Source organism: Bos javanicus, chromosome 22, assembly GCF_032452875.1.
Source record: "Bos javanicus breed banteng chromosome 22, ARS-OSU_banteng_1.0, whole genome shotgun sequence".
Taxonomy (NCBI): domain Eukaryota; kingdom Metazoa; phylum Chordata; class Mammalia; order Artiodactyla; family Bovidae; genus Bos; species Bos javanicus.
The window spans coordinates 57,657,811-57,670,365 of record NC_083889.1 but is presented as its reverse complement, the minus strand read 5'-3'; the positions used below and the strand labels follow the sequence as shown (position 1 = coordinate 57,670,365).

General features: G+C 44.0%; 1 protein-coding gene across 4 annotated transcripts in view; it reads left to right on the top strand.

The window, feature by feature from the left end:
• Nucleotides 1-12,555, top strand: part of C22H3orf20 (chromosome 22 C3orf20 homolog) — a 59,230-nt gene that overhangs the window by 25,949 nt on the left and 20,726 nt on the right. For all 4 annotated transcript variants that reach the window (XM_061397228.1, XM_061397230.1, XM_061397227.1 and 1 more), the window contains 3 exons: nucleotides 3,285-3,437; nucleotides 4,204-4,324; nucleotides 9,383-9,514. In XM_061397228.1, the coding sequence (XP_061253212.1) occupies nucleotides 3,285-3,437; nucleotides 4,204-4,324; nucleotides 9,383-9,514 (406 nt within the window). The remainder of the gene's footprint in view (nucleotides 1-3,284; nucleotides 3,438-4,203; nucleotides 4,325-9,382; nucleotides 9,515-12,555) is intronic.

The window sequence follows — 12,555 nt, the reverse complement described above, 5'->3', positions numbered from 1 at the left end:
GATTTGATATCATTCTCCTTTAGTACAAATATTTTATAAAAATTTATTGGAATATAATTGATTTACAATGTTAGTAGTTTCTGCTGTACAGTGAAGTGAATCTCCACTCTTTTTAATTTTTTTCATCTTTTAAAAAATTGATATATAGTTGATTTACTATATCTACTCTTTCTAAGATTCTTTTCCCATATTGGTCACAGCAGAGTATTGAGAACAATTCTCTGTGCCACCCACTAGGTTCTTAGTTATCTACTCTTTATATAGTGGTGTGTAAATGTCAATCCCAGTCTCCCAGTTTATCTCCCCCACACCCTTTCCCTCCTGGTAACCACAAGCTTGTCTTCTACATCTGTGACTGTATTCTGTTTTGTAAATAAGTTCATTTGTACCGTTTTTTTATTCTTCATATAAGCAACATCAGATGATATTTGTCCTTCTCTGACTTGCTTCACTTAGTGTGATAATCTCCAGGTCCATCTGTGTTGCTACAAATGGCATTATTTCGTTCTTCTTAATGGCTGAGTTCTATTCCATTGTATATATGTACCACTTCTTTCTTTATCCATTCACCTCTCAGTGCACACTTAGGTTGCTTCCATGTCTTGGCTGTTGTAAACAGTGCTGCAGTGAACACTGGGGTGCTCATTCGAACCATGTTTTTCTCCAGATATATACCCAAGAGTGGGATTGCTGAATTATAGCTCTCTGATATTCTTTTCTCCGTATTTTCTAGTTATTTTCTTAGTGGTTCCCTGGTATAATGGGATATAATTATTAAGATGCAGTCACATTGGATTAGAATGAGTCCTCATCTGCTGGTGTCCCTATAAGAAGAGAAAACAAACACGCCGAGAAAACGATCATGTGATGATTGAGATAAAGGTTAGAATGATGCGTCTATAAACAAAGGAATCCTGAAGATTCTTGGTAACCACCAGAAAAATAGGAAGAGGCAAGGAAGTGTTCTTCCCCAGAGCCTCTGAGAACATAGCCCTATCAGTGCTTTGATTTCAGATTTCTAGACTCCAGACCATGAGAGAATAAAATTCTGCTGTTTACGTCATCCAGTTTGTGATACTTAGTTACAATAGCCCCAAGAAATTAATTACAATCGACAACAAATTAGTTTGAGTAAATACCAACGTAAGCTCAATAGCATATAAGACTCTGCTCCTATACAGCTCCATTCTGCCTCCTTTATTTTGTTATTAACAGAAATTAACTCTTTATATATACATTGTGTGCCATTAACATAGATTTACAATTATTATTTTATGTAATTGTCCTTTCAAATTATATGGGAAAAAATACTTATAAACCAAAAATAATATAACACTGAATTATATATTTACTTATGTGGTTACCTTTATCAGTGTTCTTTGTTCCTTTGTATGTCTTTGAGTTATTTTCAAGTGTGTTTTCATATCCTGGCAACGTTAGGTTCCAAATCCTTCAAACTCAGCTTCAAGAGTACTTGAACCGAGAAATTCCAGATGTACAAGCTGAATTTCAAAGAGGCAGAGGAACCAGAGATCAAATTTCAACATTCATTGGATCATGGAGAAAGCAAGGGAATTCCAGAAAAACATCTATGTCAGCTTCACTGGGTACACTATAGCCTTGACTGTGCAGATCACAGCAAACTGTGGAAAATTCTTGAAAAGATGGGAGTACCAGACCACTTTAACTCTCTTCTGAGAAACCTGTGTCTGGGTCAAGAAGCAACAGTTAGAACTGGACATGGAACAATGGACTGCTTCCAAATTGGGGAAGGGGTATGACAAAGCTGTAAGTTGTCACCCTGCCTATTTAACTTATATGTAGAGTTCATCATGGAAAATGCCAGGCTGGATGAATCACAAGCTGGAATCAAGATTGTCAGGAGACATATCAGTAACCTTAGATATGCAGATGATACCACTCTAATGGCAGAAAGTGAAGAGGAAGTAAAGAGCCTCTTGATGAGGGTGAAAGAAGAGAGTGAAAAAACTGGCTTAACATTCAACATTCAGAAAACTAAGATAATGGCATCCGGTCCCATCACTTCATGGCAAACAGAAGAGGAAAAAGTGGAAGCAGTGGCAGATTTTATTTTCCTGGGCTCCAGAATCACTGCAGACAATGACTGTAGCCATGAAATTAAAAGACGCTCCTTGGAAGGAAAGCTATGACCAACCTAGATAGCATATTAAAAAGCAGAGACATCTCTTGGCCAACAAAGTTCCATATAGTCAAAGCTGTGGTTTTTCCAGTAGTCATGTATGAATGTGAGAGCTGGACCATAAAAGAAGGCTGAGTGCTGAAGAACTGATGCTTTCAAATTGTGGTGCTGGAGAAGACTCTTGAGAGTCCCTTGGACAGCATGGAGATGAAACCAGTCAACCCTAAAGGAAATGAATCCTGAATATTCATTGGAAGGACTGATGCTGAAGCTCCAGTACTTTGGCCACCTGTTGCAAAGAGCCAATTCACTGGAAAAGATCTTGATGCTGGGAAAGATTGAAGGCAAAAAAAGAAAGATGAGGCAGAAGATGAGATGGTTAGATAGCATTACCGACTTAATGGACATGAATTTGAGCAAACTCTGGGAGATAGTGGAGGACCAAGGAACCTGGTGTGCTGCAGTCCATGGAGTTGCAGAGTCAGTCGTGACTTAGTGACTGAAAAACAGCAAGAAGTGTTTTTTCATTTCAGCCTTAAGAACTCCTTTTATCATTTTTGTTGGGCAGGTGTACTAGTGGTTAACTCCCTCAGCTTTAGTTTATATGAAAAATTTAAATTTCTCCTTCATTTTGAAGAATAGTTTTACTCGATATAGAAGTCTTCTTGGTTGATAGCTTTTTTCTTTCAGCTCTTTAAATATTACATCCCAGTACCTCTGGCCTCCTTGTTTTTTGATGAGAAATTGGCCAATCATATTAAGGATCCTTTGTACATGACAAGTCTCTTCTTTTGCTGCTTTCAAGAGTCTTTGTCTGTATGCCGTTTGATAATACTGTGTCTCAGTGTGGCTCTGTTGGAATTTATTGTACTTGGAGTTTGTTGAGTTTCTTGAACATGCACAGTCATATCTTCCATGAAAAGTTTTCACCCATTATATCTTCACACATTCTTTCTGTCCCCCTACTTCATCTTTGGGACTCCTGTTATGCATATATTGGGACTTTTTTTAAATTTATATTTTAATTGGAGGAAAGTTGCTTTACAGTGTTGTGCTTTCCATGAGGCACCTGAGAGCAGAACCTGGAGAGTTTCTGTTATTTCTACTTAACCATTTCTGCCAGCTATCCCTCTGGAAACATCGCCATGTGTCAGATCCCCACGTGCTGCAGAGGGAGAGCCATCACCTGCCTCTTTAACGACACACCCAGCTTCTCCTTCCTGGCCCTGTTCAATGCTGAAGGCCAGGGCTGTGTTCACTACAACCTAAAGGCCCGGTGAGTAGGTGGGAGGAGTCTTGGCCCCTGGAAGAATCTCTGAGGGTGATGAAGTGGGGCACTGACGTAAAAAGTAGGAGCCCCTGGTGAAAGGAGGGGCCAGTCCGCATCCAGAGGTCTAGGAAGACAGCATGGCAGGGCCCAAGTGGTGCGTCAGGGACACGGGTGCCCTGAGGCCCTTACTTGCTGGATCCATGTCACAGCCACCAAAAAGGGAAACTCCCCAAGTCCTACTCCACTTGTTCCCCCAGAACACTAAGATGTTGAATGTCAGCTAGGTTCATGGAAGAATTCCTTAGGGAAGAGAAGTGTTTTATACTAGGAAACAGTGAAGGAGAGGCCATGGGTAGCACATATTCTTGGCAGCCAAATGTGGATTTTGTCTGATACTCTTAAGGAGCTGTGTTGGAAGGAATGATTTACTTTCATGAGACATGTATTCCATTTCCCATTTTGGTGCCTGAGATCTTACATGCTCAAGCTCCTGGGCTGCAGGCACACATTCCATTTCTGTCTCCCTTGGGTTTAGCCTGAGTCTCCACCATCTCCCTCAGACCTGTGCTTCCTAGCAGACTCCCGCAAGTAGCATCAACAGATGTGAAGGGACCTCAGACCATGTTAGGCGGGGGAAGTGGGGCTACTTGCAAGAGTCCACAGTTCTTCCTTCTAGGGCAGAGTCTCAGCGTCCTGCCTGCTGATAGCCTGTAGTGATGAGGGCTTCCTTCAGGGGCCTGGAGGCAGCTCCTCATTTATGTATCTCTCCTAGTTGCCCATACGTCTTGGTCTTGGATGAGGAAGGTGGTATCACCAACGACCAGAAGGGCTACGTAGTCCACAAGTGGAGCTGGACTTCTAAGACGGAGACTTTACTCTCTCTGGAATACAAGGTAGGGGTGGGCAGCAGAGGTAGGGCATTAAGAACCAGGAGGCTGCCTGTGTGACAGGAGCATGGCCTCTAGGAGCTTGTGATCTCATCCAGAGGTCTGCACGTTGATGGGCAGTGGCCCACGGTTGGCTGAAGTGAACTTTTCAGTTGCCTGCAGAGACTGTTGTACTGACCTTTTTTAGTAATATTCTTCCTATTGTATTTTTATTATTAACAATATTATGTTTTATAGTTAAAAATGTCCTTTATTTTAGGGATTAGCTGTTACAGTAGTTGATGGTTTTTTTATTTTTAATGTCTAATATGGCCGTAGGAAAAGTTACGTTATTTTGGTCCTCATCAGTGTTTGTTTTTGTAATTTACTATCTGTGAAATAAAAAAACCCTGAGCATTAAAGGTAGCTGATAGACAAAAATCCTTTTTTCATTCTTTTGGTTGTTAAGCTATTCTTCAAAGTTTACTAATAAGTTAACGTTGAATTACTAGTACTAAATAACAACTGATTACATTAATTTACTAATAAAGCAAATTAGGTGTGCTTATCACTTTACCTATGGCAGAGTTTCTCGTCCTTGGAACCACTGACATTTTGAGATGGGTAATTCTTTGTGATAACTGTGCATTGTGGGATATTTATCAGTATCATCCCAGATGCCAGTGATACCCACTCTCCTAGTTAGAACAACCAAAAATATCTCCAGACAGCGCCAGAGGTTCTCTGAGGGGCAGAAATCACCCATTGTTTAAAATCATCAACCTTGGGGAACTCAAGGAACTTAGAAGTCTAGGGGAATAATATGTGGTAGAGGAGGGTAAGCACTGTGAGACAGGGATTAGCTCATGGGTTGGGATTCAGAGAAAGATCATAGAACACAGAATCCACCCAAGGTAAGAGTTAACAGACAGAATCACTCTTGGAGTTTATGGTGGGGCTCACACATCCTATCTCATGCCCTTCCTGTTCATCCTCTACATTGGCCACTGGATTCTCATTCTTATAAACCAATTCCTGTAGTCCATACCTCTGTTTAGAAACATTCAAGTCTTTGAACATGACTCACCTTTCCCACCCCATTGGCCTGAAATACATCTTCTCGCTCTGCCAATCCAAATCATTCTTCCTTCAAACCCCTAGTCAGACTTCCTATCTTTGTGGCTCTCCAGTTCATGCCCATTTCTCTCTTCTTCCAGGGCCCACTGTCTGGATTAAAAGGCAATCCACACTGAAATGAGGAATTTCAGTCATTGGACAATTAGTTATGCAATGAAGAGGTTCTCAGTTGTGGCTGAATATCAGAATCACCCATGGAACTTTTAACAGACCCCAGACACAGCTCCACAGAGATCCAGATTCAGTTGGTCTGCCATGGGTTCTGGATTTTGTAGTTTTCACAAGTCTTTCTGCTTGACCAGGTCCCAGCTCCCCAGTCCAGATGTGTATTGTTATTGCCTTAATATTTAACATTTTGTAGTTGTATGAAAAGTTTACAATTCAAAAAGATTATAAGTTGCTCGCAAGCAGGTACCGTATTATATGTCAGTGTGGCCAAGTAGACAGAGAACTGGGATGAGGATCTGAGGAACCAAGTACTAATGTCTTGCTGAACCCTGGCTGTGCAGCTTTCTAAAAACCACTCAGCTTCTCTGAGCCTTGGTGTCTGATCAGTACAAGATGGGTCACCAGAGCCTCCGTCCTTGCCTCACACTGCTTTTGTGAGAACTGAAAGAAACAATGGTGGGGAGGGTGTTTCAGCAGTGTGTTTCAGTTCATTCTTCTAGGCCCTAGAGCTGCATGCAGAAATGCACAGCAGGGTCTGGTGCAGTCAGGGGTGGCCTGGAAGACAAGGTGGCCTTGAGGTGTAACATGAGTGTGCATACTGTTTTCATAGATACAGATAAGAAGGAGGGAAAGAACTCTGGGTAGAGGAGTAGTGTCTCCAAAGTTAGGCGGCAGTGTGGCGTTGTTAAAAGTTCACAGGTGCTTTTCATGCAAGAAAAGAGGCCAGGGCTGTGTGTATCATGGGGTGGAGGCAAGAGGCATTGGATGTCAGGCCAGGAGTTTGCATCTGTCTTGAAGGCTACAGTGGCTAGTTTGTTTCTGCCCAGATGTTTACCATTCCCAGCGTTTTCATTCCTCTCTGAAAATCTGTTTTCCTCCTGGTATCATTTCTCTTCAGCCTGAAGAACTTCCTTTAGCATTTCTTGAAATGAACATCTTCTGGCAACAAATTCTATTGTTTTTCATGTGGAAAATGTTTTTATGAAGAAATATTTTTGTTGGGTATGGAATTCTGTTTGACTTCTTAAAACATTAGCATTTTAAAGATGTTCCATTGTATCTGTCCTCCATAGTTTCTGATGAGAAATCTGTGGTTATTTAAATCATTGTTCATTTTCTCTAGCTGCTTTCAAGATTTTCTGTTTTTGTTTTATAAGTTTGACTCTGATGTTTCTACGTGTGGTTATCTTCATATAAATTCTGTTTGGGGTTTACTGAGCTTCTTTAATCTGTGAATTCACATCTTTCATCAACTTTGGGAGGTCTTCTGCCCCTACTTGGGGTGGGGGGAGGGCTCCAATCTCTTTCCATCTCTTCTGAGACTCCAATTACGTGTATTTTAGACCTTTTATGCTCAAAATGCTCCAAGCCAGGCTTCAGCAATACGTGAACTGTGAACTTGCTGATGTTCAAGCTGGTTTTAGAAAAGGCAGAGGAACCAGAGATCAAATTGCCAACATCCGCTGGATCATGGAAAAAGCAAGAGAGTTCCAGAAAAACATCTATTTCTGCTTTATTGACTATGCCAAAGCCTTTGACTGTGTGGATCACAAGAAACTGTGGAAAATTCTGAAAGAAATGGGAATACCAGACCACCTGATCTGCCTCTTGAGAAATCTGTATGCAGGTCAGGAAGCAACAGTTAGAACTGGACATGGAACAACAGACTGGTTCCAAATAGGAAAAGGAGTACGTCAAGGCTGTATATTGTCACCCTGCTTATTTAACTTCTATGCAGAGTACATCATGAGAAACGCTGGGCTGGAAGAAGCACAAACTGGAATCAAGATTTCCAGGAGAAATATCAATAACCTCAGATATGCAGATGACACCACCCTTATGGCAGAAAGTGAAGAGGAACTAAAAAGTCTCTTGATGAAAGTGAAAGTGGAGAGTGAAAAAGTTGGCTTAAAGCTCAACATTCAGAAAACGAAGATCATGGCATCCAGTCCCATCACTTCATGGGAAACAGATGGGAAAACAGTAGAAACAGTGTCAGACTTTATTTTTTGGGGCTCCAAAATCACTGCAGATGGTGACTGCAGCCATGAAATTAAAAGACACTTACTCCTTGGAAGGAAAGTTAAGACCAATCTAGATAGCATATTCAAAAGCAGAGACATTACTTTGCCAACAAAGGTCTATCTAGTCAAGGCTATGGTTTTTCCTGTGGTCATGCATGGATGTGAGAGTTGGACTGTGAAGAAGGCTGAGCGCCGAAGAATTGATGCTTTTGAACTGTGGTGTTGGAGAAGACTCTTGAGAGTCCCTTGGACTGCAAGGAGATCCAACCAGTCCATTCTGAAGGAGATCAGCCCTGGGATTTCTTTGGAAGGAATGATGCCAAAGCTGAAACTCCAGTACTTTGGCTACCTCTTGCAAAGAGTTGACTCATTGGAAAAGACTCTGATGCTGGGAGGGATTGGGGGCAGGAGGAGAAGGGGACGGTGGAGGATGAGATGGGTGGATGGCATCACTGACTCGATAGACATGAGTCTGAGTGAACTCCGGGAGTTGGTGATGGATAGGGAGGCCTGGCGTGCTGTGATTCATGGGGTTGCAGAGTCGAACATGACTGAGCGACTGAACTGAACTGAAGATTGTCCTGAAGGTCCCTGAAGCTCTGCTGTTTTTGTTGTTGTTTAATATTTTTCTGTTTATTTTTCAGATTACATAATTTACATGGATATATCTCCAAGTTCACTGACTTTATTCTGTCATTTCCATTCTGCTGTTGTGCTAATCCTGTGAAGGTTAGAAATTCCAGGTATTTATTTTCAACTCTGTAATTTCCATTTAGCTGCTTTTTATATTTTCTGTTTCTCTGCTGAGATTTCCTAATTTTTTTCATCAGAAGTATGTCTTTCTTTGCTTTATCGAACATAGTTAAATTAGCTGCTATAAAGCCTTGTCTGCTAATTTCAACATCTGGGACATATCAGACAGGATTGGTTATTTGTTGCCTTGAGAATGGGTCACACGTCACTGGTTCTTCACATGTTGAGTCGTTCTGGATTGCCGACATTGTGGATGTTATGTTTTGGAGTCTCTGAGCTCTGATGTGTTGACTGTTTTGTTTTAACAGGCAGTGGACTTACTTAGAGTTATAGTGCAAACCTTGTCTCACCAGTAGTGGGCAGCAGCTCAAATCTCAGTTCAGTTTTCTGTTTCCCTGGAAGTAAGCTGCCTTGAGTCTGCACTGTTCACACGTGGTCCAGGGATCAGCTGGAGCCGTGGCCTGATTGTCAGTAGCATGCAGGACTCTCTTTCTCTACCCCTCTGTAAAGCTCTCCTCACTTCCCTGTGACTGTGGCTTGCCCCAGGTTTTGTCCTTTGGTTCTTTGGGCCACAAAGAACTCATCCCATGTTGGTCCTTTTAAGTTTTGACTCAGAAATCTGCCTGTTTTGCTCACTCTTCTGAGCCTTGGGATAGTTGTTTTGTTGTATTTTTTCCCACTCTGTGGGGGAAATCAACCTGGTAAGAGCTGACTCGGCTATTGGAGCCCTCCATCTCCTTCACAGCTGCTTCCGAGTTTGGGTTGGAAAGGGGAGGGGCAGTGGTGAAGAAACACCCTTACTTTTTCCGCTGATCCCTCAAAGAGAAATGGGGATTCTTTTGTCTTCTCCATGAAAGCAAGATTCTAACATAATAACCAGAAAGATCTTATGGCTCCCTCAGCCCCAGGCCGAGAGGGGGCTTTGTGTTTTGCGATGTGTCAGGAACAGTGGGTGGGACAGCAGAAGCAGGGACCCACCGAGTCCTGGTTCCTTCATCCACAGGTGAATGAGCAAATGAAGCTGACGGTGCTCGGGCAGGACGCTATGATGGTCACCTTCACCTCCATGAATGAGACAGTAACGCTCCCCATATCGGCCAGCAACTGTCCCCACGGGATATCGCACGATAAGCGGGTAAGGCTCATAGACCAGTCACCCGGGGCTGAGCCCAGAGCGTCTCACCCCATACAAGGCCTGACTGCCGGGGACCAGCCCCGGCTGATCCAGGGTATTCGAAGGAGAGACGGCGTAGGCGAAGATCAGGAAACAATTGCTTAATTAAATGTTAATTAAGGATATAAAGAGTAATAGAATAAGGATAGCTCAGTAGGAAAATTCAGTGGAGAAAAGAGGCTGAGTAGCTTGGTTTACGCGGGAGACCAATAAAACTTCAAGACAAGAAGTTTGCACCACTTACGTAGGCCGCAGGCGTCCTTCCGTTCTCCCGAAGGAGAGGAGACACTGAGGCCTCCCCGGTCGGATCTTAGGAGCCCAGGCATAATTAGTAAGCATGGTGGGTTCCGCGCTCCAGATGGAGACTCAACCAGAGTGAGACAGAGAGCGACATGGGGAGACCAGTATTTCGAGAAACTGATCCCAATTCTTTATTTTCCATGGTCTACTTTTATACACTGAGATGTTATGCAAAAGTCACGCGGGGTCAGCAGTCCTGACTTTATCAAAGTCAGGTGCTTCATACAAAGGTATACAGAGGTCTTAGGGGTGTTACATCATCTTCTGGCCAGGGGGGCCTGCTGACAATTTACGACCCTCTCCTTGTGACAGTGGTCAGTCAATCAGGACACTTATTTCTCCAGGGCTGATTATTCTCAAAACAGACGCCACCCAAATAAAGTTACATTCCTACAGGGTGAGGGTGTAGTGGGTTTTAGTTAAGGAAAGAATTTACTTAGCCTAAGGTCTAACGTGATTAACATCAAAGGTTAATTCTATATTTTCATTAATGTGTGTAAGGGCAGGGGATGTGGAGACTTAGCAACAAACATTGGCTCAACAAATGAAAAACCCTTCACCAACACAATTTCTAATCAGCCCATTATACTTATACTAATAGTTTTCTAACTTCTCTAAAGAACCTGTTTTTAGAGGGTTTAAAGCATCTTGTGCCTCTCACGGTTGGGAGGCTGTGAGCAATCACATGTGGCTGGACGAGCCTGTCAGGCAGGCTAGAGAACCTTCAGAGGAGTTTGTAGGTTAAAACACTCTTATCACGCCCAGGAATTATTATTAACTGGAGCTCTAGGTTAACTCCTTCTCCGAAAGAGGTGGTGGGGGACAGCCCCCCGTAAAGTCAGAGGTGTAGGTAAGAGCACAAAGTAGTAAAGTAGGCAGGCTCTGGTTATGGGGGTAGATGCTCGAGGAGTTCCAGGGGGACTCCTGAGGCTCGATCCCGCCTTTGCGTATGTCGAGCCTCCTTCCTCATGACCTTTGTCACGGGCGGAGTACCTCACTCTGGCCCCCAACACCTGACCTCTTTCCCTGCCTAGTGGACTTCTCGTCATTCAGTGTCAGATTTTAGTACTGTCTTCTCTCTGAAACTTGTGTCGAGTGTCTTTCAGGTGCCTCAGAATCCAGTGCAGACTAGCTTAAGCATGGGAAGAGACAGTGTAGGCTCAGTAAACTGAGAAGTCAGTCTGTAGATAGGCAGCGTCAGACATGACTGGATCCAGGCCCTCAAAGGATTCTATAAGATCTTCCCATCCCCTCGCTCTGCCCTCCTCTTTGTTGGCTTCGTTCTCAAGGAGTTTTTCTCACCTTATGGTGACCAGATGGTCATGAGCCTCTGCAGGCTCATTGTTCTTCCAGCTTTGGTTTTCCCAAGAGAAAAATAACCTCTTTTGCTATGTGTTCCAGTAGAGGTGCCCACACTAACATCATTGGCTCCATCTGGTGCCCATACCTGGAATGTTCTCTGTGGCCAGAAGTGTGTGGTGCTCTCACTGGCCAGGCTTGAGTGTCATGTCCAACCCAGGAGCCGAGGGGTGTGATCAGCCCCTGGTATACCACTTGAGCAGATGAGTAGGCAGGAGTGTGTTCCTGAAGGAAGATTATGGTGCTTTTGGCAGAAGAGGAAGAGATGGTGCTGGATAGAACTACTGCCCACGTGTTGATCCTCTCCACCACCTCCTTGCCTGTCCCAGGTAGAGTACTCCTGGCCCCTTACTCAGCCCTCCCAGCCATGATTCACCTCATTCCAACACTGCTTTATTTATAAGCCAGCCTTCTCTACTGAACTGGGGATTCCTACTTGTGTCTGTTGCCCCAGGACTCAGTATGAGGACTGCTTTAGATGAAGTACTTGCTAAGGGGGCAGGTGAGACAGTGGCAGAGTCTGGAAACCCAGTTCATCATTCACTGGGTCTTCATGGAACCTCCTCTGTGCCGGTCCATAGTATTGCAGAGAGATGGATAGGATGAAGGGGACAAAGTCCCTGATCCCCCAGGAGTTTAAAGTCTAGAGGAGAACAGTTGACATTCACTGTGAGACACTGGGGTAGCCAAGGACTCCTTGGTGGCACCAGCCACTGGCATTACACACAGGGGATTGGCTTGCTTGGAGTAGAAGCAGGGGGACCACACCTCCCAGTCTTCCCTGGCCCAGTCCTGGCTTACACCTGTCAGCCCAGAAATGATTAGTAGCTTCCCTTCCACTCTTAGGCTTCCCCTGTGGCTCAGCTGGTGAAGAATGCACCTGCAATGCAGGAAACCTAGGTTTGATCCCTGGGTTGGGAAGATCCCCTGGAGAAGGGAATGGCTACCCACTCTAGTATTCTGGCCTGGAGAATTCCATGGACTGTATAGCCCATGGGGTGGCAAAGAGTCAGACACAACTGAGCAACTTTCACTTCACTTTAACTCTCAGAAGTGTCCCAGTTTCCCTTTCTGTGGGCACAGGCGAGGCAGACATTTGTTGGAGACAATCCCATGGACGGAGGAGCCTGGTGGGTTGTAGTCCATGGGGTTGCTAAGAGTCGGACACGACCGAGCGACTTCCCTTTCACTTTTCACTTTCATGCATTAGAGAAGGAAATGGCAACCCACTCCAGTGTTCTTGCCTGGAGAATCCCAGGGACGGGGGAGGCTGGTGGGCTGCGTCTTTGGGGTCACACAGAGTCAGACACGACTGAAGCGACTTAGCAGCAGTAGCAGTGATA